Source organism: Rhinolophus hipposideros (assembly GCF_964194185.1).
Source record: "Rhinolophus hipposideros genome assembly, chromosome: 12".
In the NCBI taxonomy this organism is placed as follows: Eukaryota; Metazoa; Chordata; class Mammalia; order Chiroptera; family Rhinolophidae; genus Rhinolophus; species Rhinolophus hipposideros.
In genome coordinates, this window is record NC_138058.1 from 943,834 (window position 1) to 964,479 (window position 20,646).

Here is a 20,646-nt window from a genome sequence, read left to right on the forward strand (position 1 = left end):
ACAGAATAGAAGCCTGTCATTCAGATGCCAAGCTTTTACTGAGCCCTAGCTCTGCTCAGAACTGTACAAGGAGCAATGGATGTTCAAAGGACTGAGACTTGCTGCCTGGTCCACGTCCTTGAGTCATCCAGACACGTGAGAGAAGCAGGTACACACAGACATGACCCGACACACCCACACACCCACAGAGCAACAAGGCCAGGGCTGGAGCAGAGAGGAGAAGAGAACAACCAATACAGCCCCAGGACAGCAGGAGGAGGAAGCGGGCCCTTCCAGGCCAGGCTGAGTCTGACTCAGTGACCACAGTCGTCACTGACACCCCAGGATCACTGCCGCCCACAGATGCTGGGTGCAGTAATCTCCCTTCACCTACACTCCGGTGCTCATCGTGGTACAGCAGCCCTGGTGGGTCAGGAAGAACCTGGAAGAAGCCCCTGGATCACTAAGCTGACGAGCTACAAGCATCATGCAAACTCCTTGAGCAGTCATCAGGCAGCTGCCGCAGACCAATGACAGCCCCACCAAGATGCCACAGGGCTCCCAGGGCCCAGAGAAGAACCTGGGTGGGGGTCGTGACCACACAATTCCATGTTCCAACAGGACTGCTGAGGACATGAGAAACCCAGAAGACATGGCTGCACTCAGAGGTTTCAAATCCACTTACAAATGTTCTCTATGAAAACTACACCCACAAAATTTGGGTGGAGGCTGGGTGGGAGAGGGGAGACGAATAACAGATTATATAAGCTCAGAAAACTTTTTATAAACTTGTTACTAATTTTTCATTGCCACATTTTTTGAAACATCAATTTCTCCTTCTCTTATAAAGTGTTTCGGTTTCTACCTGTCCCTGAAAACAACCATTTCATTTTCCCCTTCTAGGTTTACTTTGCTAAGCCACATTGATGTGATATTTATTCTGAGTCCTTTTACGAAGGCTGTTGATACCTTGGTGGGTGGTCTACTCACCCCCTGAATAGATGCCGATGATAAGGACACAAAAAAACTAACCATCACATTCACTCATTCCAGATGATGAGTTCTCATGGCCAGCCCCTTCGTTGCTGAACGGTTTGACCTATGAGTTCCGGAATGCTGCTCAGACAGAACCCGGCAAGTTCACCAGCGGCCCACCAATGCCAAGGCCGACACTGCAGGGCACTGGACAGTCCAGAAGGCTCTCGAGGGAGATGGGATCCTCCCAAACCCAGAACCAGACACCCATCTTCAGGTGCACACATCCCCTCCCACATGTGCGGGTTCAGAGACACGGGGCACCTGCGAGGAAGAGAGCAGCCTCCTCCTTCCTACACGGGAACTGGAACTGTTGAGAGCAGGGACAGTGGGACTGCAGGAGCTGGCCGCACCCATTCCTTCATCACTCGCCACCCGTCAGCCAGCCAGACGGTCATGGCACCCTTACTGAAGGGTCTTTAACAGCACATGGGAGAAGGGTGCACCCAGAATTCCTCGCATGGGCCGGCGCCTGGAACAAAGGGCCACGTCTCCTATACAGAGACGTCCCCTTCCCAGCAGGACTGGCAGGCATGGCCCTGTGATCACAACACCCAGCAGCTCCTAACCCACAGGAAAGCATCCACAAGCCCGTCCCAGGAGCCCTTTTTTGGACCCAATGGCTCTCGGGGTCCACTCCTGACCCCACACAAGCACCAGCTGGGGTCTCACACCTTCCCCTCAGCCTCACCTCTGGCAGGACCCCCTGGGCCTACTTACTCTCCAGCAGTAAACAGGAGGCCTGGGCTAGACCAGAGTCCCAGCGGAGACTCACCTGGAGGGGTTAAACACTGCCTCACACAGAGGTTTCACCCCACACCAAGGAACCTCGTGGCTGGGGGGGTCTGGAAGTCTCTATGTGACAATCTCCCAGAGGACTGTCGTGCTCAGTTAGGCTGAGGACCTGGGCAGAAGGCCGAAATCGGCCTCAGGGCCTCACCACCTCCACTCCGAGCAGCACCTCCTGGGCACCTTCCAGGCAGCTGTGGTACACCTGGTCCCAGCTGGCACTGAGGCTGCATTTCCGACACCTGCCAGAGGGTGGACCCCTCTGTGAGGAGCAGAATCCGTTCTGCATGTTGCTCTTCTATGCTTTTGATGATTTCTAGGGAATCTGCCTGCCACTTGGAGCACTGGTTCCAGCCTCCGGGCAAAGCACCTCCCTTCCCATCAGGGCAGCGATAGGTCATCTGGGGGCCGGCCAGGGACGAGCAGGAGACGCTCAAACACAGCCCGACGGCTTCACGGGAGGGAGGTACTTACCAAATATTTTAGCCATACCTTCCTCCAGATTTTTTGAACTTGGTGAACGGTCAGTATTTGATCCTGTGGGGGAAAGTAAACCGTCGCTGTGAGTAAGTCTTTCTTTCACTGGCTCCGCGTGTAATCTCAAGTCGATCGTCTCCCGGTGGTGTTCCGAGAACAGCACCGTGCAGGGGCCTGCTCTAGGGGACACGGGTTCTAGGCCCCCTCTGAGTGCCTGTGGGTTTGGGCAGCAAAGTGCTGTGGGTTTGGTTTTCTCCTCTGAGACTGGTGAGCAACGTGCCAACCACAGGAGGCCTGCGAGGAGAGGAGATAAAAGGTGCTGATGTGCCTGTGGAAGGAGAAATGTCCTCGTGTCTCCCTCTCAGTGTCATCATCCGTTGTGACCTGCTGGCTGTGCTCAGTGCTCAGTGTGGGGACAACAGAGGAAGACAGACACACATCTCAGGTTCCTGAAAAGAAACTTCCCTTGAAAGCACGTTAAATAAAAGACACCAGTCACAAAAGACCACATGACTCCCTGTATGAACTATTCAGAACAGACGAATCCATAGAGCAGACAGATTAGTGGGTGTCAAGGGCTGTGGGCAATGGTGAATGGGGAGTGGAAGGCAGTGAGTGTGACTGACTTTTTGAGGTGATGAAAATGGTCTAAAAGTAGATACTGGTGGTTCACAACCCTCTGAATATACCAAGCACACTGAATTCCACACTTTAAGAGTGAATTTTATGCTACACAAAAATATCTCAAACTGTTATTGAAAACAATGTGTGTGAGGGAGTAGTGACACGAGCTCGTCCTGATTGGCACGTGGAGGTGCATTCTACTAATCATTCTACTTTTGTGTGTGTTTGAAAACATTTATAATGAAAAGTTAAAATGTATGTTTATGTATGCTACCCTGCTGTGGGGCTCTGGGTTCTGAGAAAGCTGCAAAGTTAGGGAAAATGTGAAAGCTACTCCCTTCTCCTGAGCAGAAATTCCTACGGCAGATTTGGGGTGATGAGAGGCTCCAGGTTCACCACACTAGGGCCCGCAGGAGACTCACAGTGAGTCTCCCACGTCTCCATTTGCCCCAGAAATATACCTATGACCGTACCTTCGACCAGGGGGAAAGGGAGACGCATGTCTGCACACTGCCAACAGTCGAGAAAGAGGACAAATAAGAGGGCCCCTGCTCCTCTCATCTTTACCATGGTCTGGACGCCACTAGAGAGAAGCAAACCTCCTGAGATCCTCCGCCAGGACACTGTGAAGCCCGCCCATCTGTGAAGTCACAATCGGAATGGGTGCAGGTAGTTCTACAGCTGGTAGGGGGAGGGCCCAGGCTCTGTGCACAGGGAGCACAGGGGACTCTGGTGCCCGCAGGGCCTCCTCTGTCCTGGGAGCGCTGTGACCTGAAGGCGGTAGGATGTTAATCAGGACTCTCGAGTCGCGAGTAACAAAAACTCGACTAAATCAGCTTAAGTGAACTGGAAGCCGCTAGAGTAGCCAGGAAAATCTTAGGATAAATCAGGATATCACATTAAGTATTATTTATTGTGTTACATAAAATTATAACACCAAAAATATTACAAACAAAAGTATAAGCTGATGTTATCACTCACGTATCACTATTTCCCTTGTTACGTTTTATAAGTATTACACTACTTTCAAAGGAAAAATCTTTATATTTTAGCACCTTTAACTGCACTTTTTTCCCTGCATTTTCATTTTGTACTGGCTTGTGTGTGGCCATCTCCTCCCTATGTCTTCATATCTTCTTTCCTCCATATATATTTGTGTCCAAAGTTCCTCTTCTTATAAGGACACGAGTCCTATTGGATTAGGACCCACTCTAGTGACCTCATTTAACCTCAGTAACCTCTGTAAAGACACACCAAATAAAGCCACATTCTGAGGTACTGAGTGCTAGGACTTCAACATATAAATTTAGGGGTGGGAGGTAGGGGACAAAATTCAACCCATAACATTAGGTAATAGCAGCAACATAAATATTATTTCTCTAAAATATCTTCAAAAAAACAAACACAGAACAACAACAACAAAAGAACATATAAAACAACACAGAACTCACACTCTCAGCATAACCGGGAGGAGGTGGCATCAAGCCCAGGATCCCATCATCTCTTTCTTTTGGGGTCTGACTCTAGGGAAATTCTTCAAGGACCCCACCCTATGGGTTCTTCCATATGTGCTAAGAACTTACCTGCATCGGTGCATTTTGTCTTGTCAACAAAATGTTACTTACTGCCACTAATCCAAGGACAACAGGAATCCTCAATCCAGGGTGCAGTAAAAGGCAAGAGTTTATTCTGGGAAACTGAGGAAACTCAGAGGAAACCGAGTGTGCTTCTCCAAGACAAAGCGGAGGCCCGCTTACCTAGAGAAAGTGCCTGCCCTGGTCCCTGATCTGTCCATTTTTATGCAAAGAAAGATCCAAATTTTAAGTATGATTGGTCCAAAGGGCAATGTCCTGATTGGTTGGAATCACATGTCCTGATTGGTCCTTATGGAGCCACTCTGATTGGTCAGTAAATATGCAAATGAGTATAAAACTGTGCAGCTCTGATTGGAAGGGGCTGGTCTCAGCCCATTGGTCAAAATACATTCCAAAGAAGTCCTTTATGCAGGCGAGCTTTAGTAGGCCAAAACAGTGTAGGAGTCTTGGCATCCCAGGCTGTGGCTTTTCCCTGAGGTGCAGCAATACAGCAAGGCAGCTCTGTGTGGGGTTGGGCGTGGGGGCGCTGTAAACAATGGCTACTAGACTCGGGTTATGAATTTGGGCCCAGTTAACCATGAGGAGTCTTTTTGGACAGGTACAATCCTTCTCCCGACCACCAGTCCTTATTTTGTAAAGTGGGTGTAAGGAACAGTTACTGAGATTGAGAAGAAATCTAAGAGCTAGGGTGACATTCCGGAGAGAAGAGGAGGTCCTGTCTGGGAGGTGCTGAGAGGATGGCTCCGAGGAGCGGGAGGGAGTGGCTGCCCTACAGGGTTTGGAGGATTCTCTCCTGCACTGTCATTCTCTTACCCACCTCTCTCCCTTCCTCTCTCTTTCTCTTTGCTTCTCCCTCCAAAGTAAGGTTTCTGAGCTTCCTAGTTCTCTCAGTTGATAATTGAGGAGCCTGCCCTCCTGCCTCCGTAGCTGAGTTTTCTCTCTAGTCTTCAACGACATGTACAAATTATAATAAACCACTGAATGTATACTTACTGATTTCTGCACTTTATGATGTTTTTCAATTTTACCAAATTTAATCTCACCATCTAACGGGAAAGGCATATTTAGAGGCCATCACTACGGCTCAGTTTAATAAGTGAATTTAGGACTGTTGCACGTTGACTCCTGCGCGGCCGGAGGCTGCCTGCAGGTTAGTCCCAGCTGTTGTCAGCTCCATAACCTAGGGCAAGTTACACAAATGTGAGGCTCCTCAGTGCCCACAGCTGTAAAATGGGAATAATAATACAACTTCCTGGTAGACTTATTGCCTGGATTGAATAATGTAATCCACGTAAAGTGCGTCCAAGTGCTCCGCAAGCACCACAGCGGGCGCTGGCTAAACGCCAGCTACCAAGTTACCACGGAATTGCAATTGTTACAAGGGAGAGGGTCCTCCTCGGAGCTCAGTAAAGAAATGGTTTGAGTGATAATATCCAGCGCCGACCTCCTTGGGGACTGCGCGCCCACGAAGGTGTAGTCGGAGGCGCTGGGAACCCGGAAGACGTCTTCCTGGACAGGGGACCTCCCGCCCGCGAGCCTGACGTCTCCCGCGTCCCCTTTAAGAGCGGGGCCATGACGTCATCCCTCACACCGTGCAGCCTATCTTGGAAGCTCCAGGGCGGCTCTTCCCCGCGGCCGCAATTGGCTGGCGGGCTCCCTCTGCCCCGCCCCTTTGCCGGCAGGGGGCCGAGGGCGCGCGCCGTCGTCCGCCCGGGTGGGAACGGTGATTGGCCGCGGGGCGCGCCCTCGAGGGAGCCCCGGGCTCGCGTAGGCTGCGCGCTCCGGGCGGGAGGGGCGCGGCCCCGCGTCTGGAGCCGCTGCGGTCCGGTCCGCCCGCCTGCGCGTCCGCCGCTTTCTCCTGCCGCCCGCCTGCTGGGCAGGGCCGGCCCGGCCCGGCCCGGCCATGGAGTCCTACGACGTCATCGCCAACCAGCCCGTGGTCATCGACAACGTGAGGCCCGGCCGCTGGGGGAGGGCGGGCGCCCCGCGCGGGTCGCATCGGCGGCGCCGGGAGGAGCCCGCCTGCCTGAGCGGGTCCTCCGCACGCCGCGCCCGCCCGGGGCCCGCGCGCCCGCCTGGCCCCGGAGCCCGGGCCGTGCCCCAGCCGGCCCCAGGGTGACGGTCTCGGCAGCGCGGCAGTGACCGCGGGAGTGACCGCGGCGGCTGCCGCGTGCAGCCCTGTTACCCTTCTCCGGCTGTGCCTCTGGCTGCCCCTCTTGCTAGAGGAGGGTGGGCACGCGCCCTTTTGCGCACTGCTGGCCTCGCCTTTTGGGGAGGGTTGGCCTGGTGACCGGTAACAGCGCTTCCCAGGGGCCGCAGGGCCTCCGGGGTGCACAGCCCTGCCTGGGCTCTTCCCCTACGACTTCGGGGAAACGCAAGTGCAGCTCGCCCGGCCACAAATCCACCAGCACCAGGACGGCCCCTGCTGAAGTGCTCCCTGTGTGGAGCAGAAGTGCCACAGCCGCCGGGCCCAGGAGCAGTTGGGGATAATTGTTGGGAAGCCGCACAGAAAGATGCCTGGCTTCCTGCGTCTGTCCGACAGCCCTGGGACTCGGCATGCTGTCAGCTGCCCTCTGAGGATTTCTGGCCTCAGAAATTTCTGGTCCTGGGCAAGCAAATGAAGGGCAGGCGTCTATGGCATTGCCCCTCGCTGGCCGTCTGCCTGGTGTGCGAGCCTCGCAGTTTTTGATAACGACTGCCTACTCTTTCGGGGATCTGTCTCCCTCCCACATGATCCCCGTGTCATCCCTGAACAGCTGTCTTTTGTGAAGTACCCCTGTGGGCTCCTTGAGTCACACCAGGCGATGTTTACTAAGAATGCTAAAACAAGCTTAGGGGATGCTCTCCAGCAGGCGGCCGGAGAGACCAGGCCCCTCCCTTCTTGTTGGGCAAATCATTACTAGGCTAATCAACAAGTTTATGCCTTCAGAGAGCTACCTGCTGGCCTCCCTGGCCTGCAGCTACTCTGTAATTTGGGGATGGTTGTTCGTGCACTGCAGAAAGGAAGTGTCATGATGCCAATCTGGGAAGAGGGGGTGAGATGCTGATTCCTTCATTGGATGGGAGGGTGCATGGTCTCTGTGAGACCCGAAGTCCAGCTTCCAGGCGAGGGCAGTGGCAGGACAAGTTGTCCTTGGCTTGCAGTCTTTCAGAAAGCTGTCGAAGAGGTGCCAGTGTCCCCAGGCACCCAGTGGTCTTCCCAGTGGGCCCTGTATGCGGTCCCATCTGCTGGGGGGTCAGGGGACAGGAGCTGCTGAAAAAACCTGCGCTTAGGGACTGCTTCTAGCTGGCTTTGGGAGTAGCTGTCCCATGGATCTCTCCTGCCCGGAAGTGCCCCTGGAGTGTGCAGGGGGTGCTCCGTGGGCCTTGCTCTGGCATTCTGGGCTCGCTCGTTCTCACTTGTGAGGGGCTGGCCTGTGCATTGTAGGGTGTCTAGTGTCCAGTGTCCCTGGCCTCTACCACTGGGTGCCAGTAGCAACAAGACACTGTTGAATTTGGGGGAAGGGATGCAAAATCGCCCCCCAGACGCTGTTTTGAGCCACTGGTGTACTGGTGAATGAACGTGCCCTCTTGGCGTGATCTCGGCTTCCTCCCCAGCCACCATGGTCCCGTAGCCCGCACCCTCCATGCCAGCAGCTAAACATTGTTTTTTCTTGCAGGGTTCGGGGGTGATCAAAGCTGGCTTTGCAGGAGACCAGATTCCCAAATACTGTTTCCCAAACTAGTAAGTGTCGCCCAGGTAGCAGCCCTCACCCTTTTGTTTGCTTCCCGGGAGAACAGTGGTCCTGTGTCATAGCTCTCTTTGAGGCCAGCCTTACCCTCCACCTGTAGGGAAGGAAGGCACCAGATGTATGAAGTTCATGCTGCTGAGGGCTCTGGAGGAGCAGACAGGTGCTCTGGCTGCCCCCTCCTCTTTGGAGTCTGACCTGGGTCTCGGGTCTCTCCCTGAGCAGTGGAGGAGGAGCCGCCAGCCTCAGCCTGGGGACAGGGTGTGGTAGCAGCAGTAAGGATAAAAGGCAGACAATTTCCATGAGAAAGACCTGATCTCAGGAGGAAGAGTGGGGAGTTAGTGCACAGCCATCCCTTCCTCCTGGGAGAGCTTTTCTTTGGAAGTTACTTTTTTTCAGACTCTAGAAAAGATTTTGTTTCAGTCAAGGGGGTCTTTCCCAGAATGATGCTGGTGGTGGCAGGGGTCAGAGGAGGTGAAACCCAGAGAAAGCCTGGGGTGCGCCTTTGGCTACTCCAGCCCATCAGGAAATTTTCCCTGGCAGCGTCACCTCGCAAATCCGAGAGGCTTTTAGAGTGGTTGGCCTAAGCCCGGCGGGGGTCCTGAGGCCCCCAAAGTGGCTGGCTATGGTCTGGGGACAAGCCAGCATGAAGCACGCAATCAGGCTCCAGCTTTCCTTTCTGAACCCCACTGGGTGTAATTAAGGTTCCGGTTGATGTGCAGGGAACTTGGGTCAAATTGTGGAATCTCCATTCTGGAAGCCCTGGCAGTGGGAAGGGACCAGATCTACCGAGTGAGAGAGGGGTGCACATGGGGGCTGCCACCCAGCTTCCTGGGGCTATCTTCCTCAGGCCGCAGACAGTGAAGGCAGCCGGCCCTCCTGAAGTCAAGAGCATGGGCTGAGTGAACTGGCTGCAGCCGACCCTCGGCCACAGCGCTCTCTGGGAGGGAGGGTGGGGAGGGGAGGGGATGCCTGGGCCTTCTGTACTGCCAAGGCCCACTCTGTGGTCTCCTGTCCCATAGGCCTGGGTTTTGACCTTTGCCCCATGGCCACATCCTGACTTTGGGGTACAGTACTCCTTTGACCGCTGGAGTTGGCCTTCGGTTTTCTGGGGCTGGACTCAGCCGTGCCCCCCGCCCACCTCACTGACTTGACATGTCCTCACAGCGTTGGGCGCCCTAAGCACATGCGGGTGATGGCCGGAGCCCTGGAGGGGGACCTGTTCATTGGACCAAAAGCAGAGGTAACACCTATGGAGCCTGCCTTTGCCTGGGTTTGGGGTCTTCCCGGTCCCAGGAGCGTCTGTGGGCTCCGATCTATCCTGTGGAGGCCCCCAGGACTCTGTTTTCTGGACCATGTACCAGGTGCCCTCCTGGGCTGCCTAGGCTCCAGCTCTGAAGAACTCTGCCCTGTGATGGGGCAGTCGTTCGGGTGTTGGGGGACACCATGAAGTTAGACCACTTCATGCCTGTCTTGTGGAAGCTGCAGAGGAAAGAACATTAAAAAGTGACCTAAGGGTCTGAATCAGCCAGACTTGGTAACCAATCCCAACGAGAGGTGTGGGGCCACCTCTTGCGCCCCACTGTGGTGATTTGCCAGGGGCTGCACGGCTGGAGGAAGCCCCAAAAGGAGCAAATGTGGGGTGGGAGAATGACAAGCAAGTGCCGTTTAGGTGCCTGGGGAACACAGCGTTGGGGGCTTGAGCTGGGGGTGCAGATGGAGGCTTGCTGGACATGGCTCCAAAGAAGCCCAGTGGCATGCTGTGGGGGACATCGAAGGCAGGTCTGTGCAAGAGACGGGAACTGGGAGGAGGGGGTGACAGGTGAGCACAGGAAGGGACTGTCCGTGCTCGGCCACAGGGAGGCGCCTACTGTGACAGGAGCGGTAACGGTGAGTGGTGAGGTGGCAGCTGGGCCGTGTGTGGGGTGTGGAGGCGAGAACCTGCCAGCAGTGAGCATAGACCAGTGTGGGAGGGGAGGGAGCACATCGCAGTCCTCCTGCTCCCTGGCCTGCTCCTGGCTGGGCTCCAGGAGCCTGAGACGCTGGCAGACAGTTGAGCCTGCAGTGAGTTCAGGACCAGCGTGGGGACACTTAGTACGCAGCGGTGGGTTTACTCCGGGCAGGTGGAGGGCAGCTTCCTAAAAGGCAGAAGCAGGGGTTGGGGGAGGGCCTGGAGCCACAGCAGCCTACCCACTGTGCCATCCCTGTCTGGGCAGGAGCACCGCGGGCTGCTGGCCCTGCGCTACCCCATGGAGCACGGCGTGGTACGGGACTGGAACGACATGGAGCGCATCTGGCAGTATGTCTACTCCAAGGACCAGCTGCAGACCTTCTCCGAAGAGGTGCGGCAGCCCGAGTCCCTCCGGGCGGGCTCCCACATTTCCTGTACTGTGAGGCCCAGCCACCTCTTCACTGTGTGTGTCTGGGCACAGTGGTCAGGGGCGGCCAAGCAGAACCTTCCAGAGAGCTGGTTCTTTGCAGGAATAAGTGCCGGCAGATAACAGGCTAGTGCCCTGGTGAAGGAAGGACAGCGGGCTGCCGCCACGGTGCTGGCCTCTGGGTGGCTCCTGCCAGCCCCCTGCGGGGCCCAGGCTGCCTGCACATGCCCACAGCTGCCGTCTCTTGCAGCATCCTGTCCTTCTGACGGAAGCCCCGCTCAACCCGAGCAAGAACCGCGAGAAGGCGGCAGAGGTGTTCTTTGAGACCTTCAACGTGCCGGCCCTGTTCATCTCCATGCAGGCCGTGCTCAGCCTGTGAGTGCTCCCGGCCCCGTCCTCCCGCCACCCTCCCCAGGGGCCCCCAAGTGTCTGCCTTCTCTGCAGACAGCCCCCATGACTGTTCCTTTAGTGAGTTCCTTGTGTCCCTTTTTCAGACCAGATCATGCAGTTGTCCCGGGTCCCTCCGGGGGCGGGGGCGGGGGGGTCGCTGTGCCTTACTGGCGGATGTGAAGGGGTGCTGACCTGCTGACAGGTACGCAACAGGACGCACAACAGGAGTGGTTTTAGACTCGGGGGACGGGGTCACCCATGCTGTCCCCATCTACGAGGGCTTTGCCATGCCGCATTCTATCATGCGGGTGGACATAGCTGGCCGTGACGTGTCCCGCTATCTCCGGCTGCTGCTGCGCAAGGAAGGCGTCGACTTCCACACCTCTGCTGAGTTTGAGGTTGTCCGAACCATCAAAGAGGTGATGAAGGGCAGGAGGGCATGGACATATCCAGGAGGGGGTGTGAGGTCGAGCCTTGGTGAGTGTCCAGGTCCCAGCCTTCTGAGGGCGTGTCCCTGCCCCCACAGCGAGCTTGCTACCTGTCCATCAACCCCCAGAAGGACGAGGCCCTGGAGACAGAGAAGGTGCAGTACACCTTGCCAGACGGCAGCACACTCGACGTAAGTCGCCAGGCCTGGCCCTGGGTGACAGCAGAGCTGCTGGGACCTGGGGGAGCAGGTGGCCTGTCAGCTTCCATCTCATGTTCCGAAGGTTGGGCCAGCGCGATTCCGGGCCCCCGAGCTGCTGTTCCAGCCAGACCTGGTGGGGGACGAGAGTGAGGGGCTCCATGAGGTGCTGGCCTTCGCCATTCACAAGTCCGACCTGGACCTCCGCCGGACACTGTTTGCGAACATCGTGCTGTCAGGGGGCTCCACGCTGTTCAAAGGTACCCCTGCCGGCAGGTGGTGGCAGGGCCAGAGGCCAAGGCCAGCTGGACCCTCACCTGCAGCCTGGGCCGTGGCCCATTTTCTATAGGCGTTCTGGTACTCAGTGAGCATTTTTTAAAGAGTAAGATTTAAAATTAAATTTATTCACTTTGTAAATATAATATGTGGTAAGTTTATATGGGACATAAAATATGATAGATGAAGTCTCCCTTCCCCATTGTCCTGGCCACACAGGAGTTGCTGATTTCTCAGGTGGCTGTCAGCCACCTCCCTGCACAGCTGAGCAAATGTGTGCACCACAAACACTCACACACACACACACACACACACACACATATACACACATACATACACGGTAGTGTTCTCTACGATCCCGACGGGGCATGGGCCAACTTAGCGCCAATCTGAAAGGTCTTTTCCACCCGTGCAAAGTCTTTTATACGGCCGTGCAGTATTTCACCGAGTGGACAAGCCATTTAGCCGCTGTCCTGCTGATGGCCTTTCAGAGAGCTGCAGTCGCTTTCTAATCACAGAGGCTCAATGGCTACCATCCTGCACTGCCACTTACGTGGTGAGAATACACCTGAGGGCAAACCCTGGGGTAAAGCGGCTGACACAGAGGGTGTGCCTTTGTGATTTGGTGGATGCCGCCCACGTTCCCCTCCTGAGAGGGCCCCACCCGAGACGCCTCAGCAGACCCCGATGCTGCGGTGATCTTTGCCCCTCTGATGGGCAGAATGGTAGACGTTTCCTCCTGGTTTGTCATTGCCCTTGACTTTGCTTCCAGCGGGTTTTGGCTGCTGGAGTGGTGGGTAAGGAAGAGCGTGGGGGCCAGCAGCAGCATGTGACTTGGGGTTCCATCTCATGTTACCTTTTTTGGAAGCTGGATTCCCCTGCAGGTGTGGTGCTGGGTTTTTCTGCCCTTGGGGTGGCTCACCCCTGCCCTTAGTTCTGGAAAGAACTACTGAACAGAGGGCAGCAGCTGGGGGCACCAGGTTGGATATGGGGAGCTAGAGGTAACGGGGTTGGAAGTGCACCTCGGGCTCAATCAGCCTTGTGTTCACAGGCTTTGGTGACCGGTTACTAAGTGAAGTGAAGAAGCTTGCCCCAAAGGATGTCAAAATCAAGGTGAGGTTGCAGGGAGTCCCTGTGGGGCATTGGGTGCTGGGCAGCCTTGACCAGGGGAAGACAGAGCACCTGCCGCCTCCAGAGGCCCTGTCACATCCAGCCCAGCCACTCCTCCCTACCCACCAGCTCCGGGCTGGTGCACTTGCTGTCTGGCCTCAGGCCCTGCAAGAGCCACCCCCGAGGCTGGGACAGGGGCTGCTGTGTGGGGACAGGCAGTGATATTGCCACTTGCTCCCTCTAGATCTCGGCCCCTCAGGAACGGCTGTACTCCACGTGGATTGGGTGAGGCAGGGCTCACGGGGTGGGCTCTGGGAGGAGAACATTTTGCCCTGGACATTTGTCCCAGGGTTGGCCCAGGCCACATGGAGGTGGGTGGATTTTCCTCCCAGGTGAGGGGAAGGGAGCTCTGAGTGCCCAGGGAGGGAGGCCCGCTCAGCCCTCGGGTCCACAAGAACACCACCCTTCTGTCCTCAGTGGCTCCATCCTGGCCTCACTGGACACATTTAAGAAGATGTGGGTCTCCAAGAAGGAGTATGAAGAGGATGGCTGCCGTGCTATTCATCGTAAAACCTTCTAGTGCCCAACGAGGGGCGGCGTGTTGAGAGAATGGGAGGACAGGGAGCCACAGCCCTTGGCTCTCTCTGATCTGGGCTCATATTCCAGGCCTCAGGTCCCTTGCATGCCAAGCCCCAAGTAGGCAGTGCACACACACGTACACACACACGCGTGCACACACGGTAACATTTAGCTGCATGCGTGGGAGTCGAGCTAGAATATAGGAATTGGGGAGCCCAGCCTAGGGTGGTTCTGGGTGTCCCCGTTGGCAGGGCCAGTTAGATCCTTGGTTCCTGGCTCTGACCCTGAGGGATGCTTCCCCGAGCTCCAAGGCCAGACACCCAGATGCCTCCATTTCCCCCAATAGGGTCCCTCCCAGAGCCAGCATGCCTAGCTGCCTGTGTAAACAGCCTTGGGAGTGGGTGGAGGAGGGGGTGCCCAGCAGCTCCCCGCTAGTGCACCATTGCTTTTTGTGCCACCTCCTCTTATGACCTGAAAGGGTAGCACAGAAGGCCAGCCATTCCTAGGCGTCCCTGACCTTCCACACTCCGTGCCCCATCTCCCTGAGTGGACATCTTGGTGTAGGCTTAGTGCTGGGGTTCTGGCCCAGGGTTGGACCCTCTGGAGCTGGGCGGGCGATGCCCGGGGTCTGGGCAGCCAGCCTGTCACTCTCCCCTCTCAAAGCACTTGCTGACTTCTGCCCCCTCTCCTTTGCCCCAGCACCCTGGACAGGGAAGGGTTGAGGGCAAGCGACTGGATCAGGAGTCAGACCCGAGGGGTGAGGGGGCCACATCTCCTCTCCCAGCTCTCCCACAAAGGCGATCTTCAGCACCCTGGGCCAGGGCCCCCCTCCCCCTCCCAGATCTGTACAATAATTTAACACAGTTGCCTGAAGAAAACTTTTTTGTAAATCATTATAGTAATAATTATGGACAAGGCCCAGTGTGTGGCTGTTTCTTGCGCTGTTGTTTACGCACCCATCCCTGGGGACTTTGAAAGGACCAGTGAAATTGCAGCATGGCCTCTCCTCCAGAAGCCTGAGGGTTTCAGTGGTTGGCGGGCAGCATGGCACAGGGGGTCGCAGGGGGCTGGGCTGTTAACCTGGTGGCCGAATTCGCAGCCTGCTGCCCTCTGCCAGCAGAGGCAGAGAACAGGCTGCTGTCCTCGACCTTGTTCCCAGACAGGGCCTCCGGGCGGGCAGGGCTGGGGCGTGGTGCCCCCACGTCCACTCAGACGTGGCTGAGGCTGACAGACCCAGGCTCAGCGTCAGACAGGTCGGGAAGGAGAGTAACAGGGACATGGCAAAGGCTGTGTTGGTGAGCTGAGGACAGGGGGCTCTGAGAAGTGACAGTACGGAGAGTGCCCGCCCTTTCCTTCCTTCACCAAGTATTTGAACACCTAGTGTGTCCCGGAGAGTGCCACATGTTACGGCCAATGGTAAACAAGACGTATCTTTACCCTCAAAACATACAGGCCAGAGAAACAGACCGATTCAGTATGGAGTTGTGGGGGCCAGGGAGGGGCACCTAACCCAGCAGGTGGGCAGGCAGACTTGCACAGGTCAGGGAGGTGTCAGGTGGGTGGAGAAGGGTGTTCCGGGTGGAGGTAGGAACTCGAGGAGATGCCTGGAGCCAATGGGGCTGAACAGAAGGGCACGGACCCCAGTGATGCCAAGTCAGCAGGGAAGGGAAAGAGGTCCCTGGCTAGAAGGCAGGATACACCCAAAAGGTAGTTTGGGGCCAGCGTGTGGAGGGTCTTGAGAGTTCTAGCTTTGTTTTAGGTGATGGGTGGCCAGCCATGGAAGGATGGTTACTGCAGCTGTGTGTTGAAAGTAGTCGGAGTTGGGGCTGAGGGAGGGCCCAGAACTGAGATCAGGTAGGAGGGGAGAGATGACTGAGTCAGGTTGCCTTTATAGGGCACTTTGTGAGGCAGTGGTCAGAGCGCAGTTAAGCCCGTTCCCACCCTCAAGGTGGAAACAGTTTACAGAGAATCCTTTGTTTGGGGTTCTGTTCATGCCACTCTTTCCCACCCACACAAGTTGAATCCTTGTGGACTCCTTTCTTCCTTAGCTCCCCCACGTTCTGCCAGTTGCCAAGTTCTGTTGGTTCTCCTGTACCACCTCTCCTACCCATCATTCCTTTTCCATGATGGCCACTACCACCCTGTCTCCAGAGCACAGCTCCATTCCCTTTCCCACCAAATCCGTTTATTGTTGGAACTACCACCCAGGCAGCCTTGGTTCTGCCATTTCCTAATCCCAAATGGCAAGTGGTTCTCCCCTGCCTGGTGAATTCCCCTTCATGAACTACATGTTGCATTTGGTGCCCGCCCTTCGGGGTCTATCCCTTCCCTGTTTTAGCGTTCTGCATCAGCATGCCCTGCATTGCCTGCCAGCTCTACTCACTATTCTCCCTGCTGGGAATGATGTTCCCATATGTCGAGATCCCGTCCTTCAAGCCAAGCACGATGCAGCATTCTCTTTACTCCTTCCGGCAGGGATGGTGTGGTTACAGTCTGGCCCTGCCAAGTTTCTCACTGCTGGAGCAAAGCTACAGATGAGAAGGCGGTAAGGCTAGAATGAACCTGTGGGGGTGGGTTGGGATTGGAGTTAGGGACTCAATGGTTAATAGACATTCAGGTAGACACTGAAATTAATACGCATCTGTCTAAGTGCTAGGGTTAGAAATTTGTGTTTTTCCTAGCCCAGTCTGCTGGGAGGGCCTCGAGGCAGTGAAACCCCATGGCAATGAGCATATAGTGTTCAGATCTTGGTTTCTAAATACCATTCTTTGATAAAAAGGAACCCGAGCTCCTTGGAGAAATTCCCATCTGAGGCAGAGGGAGTATAAAACACGCCTGGAGTATCTTGTGGTGCATAAAGGACGTGCTCAAAACAGGAAGTGGGCTTGTCTGAAGGACACAGGAGCCAACAACTCTGGGAGGACCCAGTGGTCAAACTGTAATGGATGATAAGCCACTGAAGAAAATGGTCGTGATTCTACTCTGACATAATAGATGTATACATGGGGAGAAGGGACAGTTCTTCCTTAACATTCCAGTAAATGCTAATCTGCTGCCATAAAAAAATGACCACACACCTAGTGGCTTAAAACAACACAAATACAGTTGTACAGATGTCTGACATGGGTTTTACTGGCCTGAAATCAAGGTGGCCACAGGGCAGCATTTCTGGAGACTACGGAACAATTATTTTCTCTCCTTTGCCAGCTTCTAAAGGCTACCTGCATTTATTGGCCTGTGGCCCCCTTCTTCCATCTTCAGACCAGCAACACTGCATTGATGACCATTCTTCCAGTCACATTCCCCCGACTTCTGCCACTTTCGTGATTATTGGGCCACCCAGGGAACCAGAAGAATCTTTGTAAGTTGGGTGATTAGCAACCTTCATTCCATCTGACGCCATAATAACCTTTTACTATGGAACTTAACATATTCAGTTTCCAGACATTAGGACACATGTATCTTGAGGGAGCTGTTACTCTGTCCACCAGTTTGGACAAGTACTGGAGATTTTTCTTTTTTTTAGGGAAGAATTGGTTCAATTTTCTAAAAGACAAGGAAAAGCAGCAAAGTGGGCTTAGAGATGAGGGAGGAGACATCAGATCAATGGTACAGGGAGTCATTTAAGGTAGGAGTGGCAGGCATAGATTTCATTGTTCCCTAGGTGTTCCCCTCCCCAGAGGGAAAGGCCTTGAATGGCAGGTAAATGCCTGGGCATTTCCTGGAGACAAGAATGACTGACAGCAAGGAACGGAAGCAATTTTCACTGTACCTTTAAGAGGAGACATTGAAAACCTTGGGCAAAGGGTCTTTTCTCTTGGACTCTACCATCAATTCAAGTAAAAGATCTAGTTTAATCAGTCTTGTGGAGACGGTAACTAAAGCACCTCTGTGGCTAATCCCAACACAAAATGGAAAGGTACTGTTTCTATTTTACAGGTCAGCAGTTTTTCAGAACGTAACTGTCCAAATGTATACGTTCAATATTGAACGTATGTTGTCAAAAATATAAACTGGCTAAATTGGGCTGTTGGCTAGTTTCCTCCCCAACTCTTTCTTTGGCGCTGTTTTATTGTGATAAAGCCCAAACATATACAAGAGCAGAAAGAACAGTGAACCCCTCACATACCTGGCTACGAGGGATGACGTACACCCCAAAGCACTCTGTGTCTTCCTCTCAGTTTTAAAGCTAATCCCAGGCATATTTTACCCATCAGTACCTCAGTATGTATCTCTAAAGCATAAAAAATGAATTCCATTAACACACCTAAAAATGTAACAAATCCTTAAAACATCAAATATCCAGGGTTGAAATTTTTCTTCTTTACAAATCAAGATCCAAACAAGGTCCACACATTGCTTTTGCTTGCTGTCTCCCTCACATGCAGTCCGTTCCATAGGTTCTCCCTGCCCTTTGTTCTCCTTGTGAAATATCCGACAACCCCTGGTCATTGGCTTCTGGAATTGTCCCATGTTCTGGATTCTGCTAATGGTATTCTCATGAACTGTGCTTTGAACTTGGGTCCTTCAGGACTTGAAAACCCCCAAAAGTCTCTTCACCAGTTCATCCTGTCTTTATAACAATACTGTGAGGACCTACCATCTTCCAGGCTCCTTCTATGTTATTATGACTTCTGACACCTCACAAGGCATGTATCTTTTTTGCAGATATAACGTACCCTCGGAGAACATGTCCCTAGTGACAAAGTTAGATGATGGAGCCAACATGACAAATCCAGTCAGCCTCGCTCCAGAGCACATGCCTTTCCCTGTACAAGGTAGTCCCAATCGTGGCATTATGGGATCGTCAGTCTCAGTGTACTCAAGTGGATGGCAAGCTAATATCAACAGATAGCTATTCCTGATATAAGAATGACCCATATCTGTTCAAAAACACAGGAAAGAAAGAAAAGCAGCCAACTCTGGGAGACAGAGCCAAAGCAATAGCTAGCCTTTATTGGAAAGAAGAAACCTCACAGCTCATTGTGAGTGAGTGAGTGCAGGGGTTCAGTGGGCCAGCTGGTGGGGCACCAGCTTGTAATGGGTTCCACAGCTAGGGCAGCGCTGGGTCTCGCCTTTGTGCAGCCAGAACCAGATGACAGCACTGTTGTCCTCTTCACCTAAAAGGAAACAGGTGGTTGAGGACCCTCCAGCCTAGAAGGAGACCTTCAATATGCATCTCTTTTCCTGAGACACAAGGTTATGGTTGACCTCGCAGCAGATCAGTTCAAGCTCTCCTCCCTTTTTTCAGATGAAGAGGCACAGGACATCGAGTAAGGATGACCTACTTGGGCATAAGGAGGCTTGAGAGGGCCAGGACCCTTAGGACAACATATTTACACACGTACCCTGTTTGCACACATACATTCACACACAAGACGTGAAGCAGCTGACAGACATCCTGTGCGCACAGTAGGCATGCTGAACAAATGGCTGACACCACGGTGGGCGGGTACTTACAGATGCAGCCCACTATTCGCTTGTTGGTGATGGAGGGGACTAAATTAGGGTCTTCCTTCGTGCCGGAGGCTGCCTTCGGGGCTAGCATGTTGTACGGGTCCTGAAAAGCAAGATGCAGCCATTATGCTGGGTGACCCCCACCTGCGGGGCAACCACACTGTTCCCAGGTGTTCTGGACCGAGTGCTCCCGGACAGGACACTGCTCTGGTCCCACCCGTGGCCACGAGCCCCCGAGAACACAGAAAGGACTTTTGTCCTCACCAGTCCCTTGCGCGCGGCCATCATGACCTCCCGCTCCAGCCCCGTCGCCTGGTCATCATCGGTAGGGACACCACCTAAAGGAACACGTGCATTACGTCGTGTGACGATGACCGAGGCGGAAAAGGCCCAGGCGTCCATTCGCGCACGGTCTAAGTGGGCCCACACGCTCTGAAGGCTCCGGATACGCGGGGTCCCCCACGGACAGCGCTCCCGGAGCCGGCAGCACAGGGGCGCTGTCGTCCTTGTCCAAGCACGGAGGCCACGTTTTGTCTAGGCCAGTAACAGCCCCAGCGGGGTCCACCCGGCTTCGGCGCGCGCGGGTCCGAGAGGCTGCTCAGCCCCCGCCGCGCCGCGCCCCCGCCCCCAAGGTCACTCGGCCATCGTTTGGGGTTCTTCCCGAGCGGGGTCAACCCGGCGGGCGGCTGCGCGGGGCCGAGCGACAGGGAGGCGCCCGCGGAGCCCGAGGCGCTCGGGCCTGGGGGGCGCTCGCCGCGGCCCGGAGGAGCTGAGCCGCCCACCCCGCCGCGCCGCGCGGGGCCGCCCCCGGGGCCACGGCGCCGGTCCCTGCGGCGCGGCGGGCCGAGTACCTCCAGACGCCATGGAGCGCACGGCGGCCACCGCACCGGGGCCGCGGGCCCTGACGGCCTGCGCGGCCAGCGCTCCCGCTCCGCGAAGTAACCTTGAAGCCATCGCGCCCGCTACGACAGCAGCACTTCCGGCGCACACCCCGAGGCGCGGGACTTCCGGGGCGGGCTCCTTTCTCGGCGTCAGCCTTCCGCTTCCGCTCGGCGCCGCGCCGCCCCCTCACGTGACTGTGCCGGCCCGGAACGAGTGCGCGCGCCGGCGACGCCGGTGGCTGTGGGCCCGCCCGAGTCCTGGCTGCTGGCTCCGCCCTTCCCTAACGGAGTCTGGCGTTCGGGGCAGCTGCCTCCCCTCCGCGGGACTCCGTGCAGCGGGGCAGCCGCACTGGCCTTCGTGCGTGTGGCCTAGTGGTCGTGCTCGCCAAACGGGGACGCTGCTCAGAGCAGTCGTTAAGCCTGCGCTGTCGAAAGACTTGCTGGGTCCCAGATGGTTCACACTCAGGGGTGGGCTCCGGAAGGCCCCTGCGCTCGCTCTCGCGCGGCGCTGCTTCTCCCGGCGCTGTGGGAGCCGCCGCCCGCGGGCTGCCGGCCGGGCGACCGCGACGCGGGCAGGACGCCCCCGCAGCGCCGCCGGCGGCCGGGCGCCGGTACCGGGCTGCGGGGCTGCGGGCGCCGGAGGGAAGGGCCGAGTCCGGGCCCGGCCCTGGCCGGTGGGCGAGGGAATAGCTACACCGGGCGGGTGTTAACCGAACGAGACCT

The 20,646-nt window shown here is 55.7% G+C and overlaps 2 protein-coding genes across 2 annotated transcripts; one reads left to right on the top strand and one right to left on the bottom strand.

The window, feature by feature from the left end:
• The first annotated feature begins 6,173 nt into the window (after positions 1-6,173).
• Positions 6,174-14,506, top strand: ACTR1B (actin related protein 1B). The gene is made up of 11 exons (XM_081068950.1): positions 6,174-6,450; positions 8,159-8,223; positions 9,395-9,470; positions 10,444-10,569; positions 10,856-10,980; positions 11,198-11,414; positions 11,522-11,614; positions 11,706-11,880; positions 12,948-13,009; positions 13,251-13,291; positions 13,484-14,506. Exons 1-11 carry the CDS (start codon positions 6,403-6,405, stop codon positions 13,584-13,586), a joined length of 1,131 nt encoding a protein of 376 aa, XP_080925076.1. The 5' UTR covers positions 6,174-6,402; the 3' UTR covers positions 13,587-14,506.
• Positions 14,507-18,513: 4,007 nt separating this feature from the next.
• Positions 18,514-20,055, bottom strand: COX5B (cytochrome c oxidase subunit 5B). The gene is made up of 4 exons (XM_081068954.1): positions 19,894-20,055; positions 19,307-19,380; positions 19,046-19,145; positions 18,514-18,705 (listed from the first exon to the last, which is right to left on the bottom strand). Exons 1-4 carry the CDS (start codon positions 19,994-19,996, stop codon positions 18,593-18,595), a joined length of 390 nt encoding a protein of 129 aa, XP_080925080.1. The 5' UTR covers positions 19,997-20,055; the 3' UTR covers positions 18,514-18,592.
• Positions 20,056-20,646: the final 591 nt, after the last annotated feature.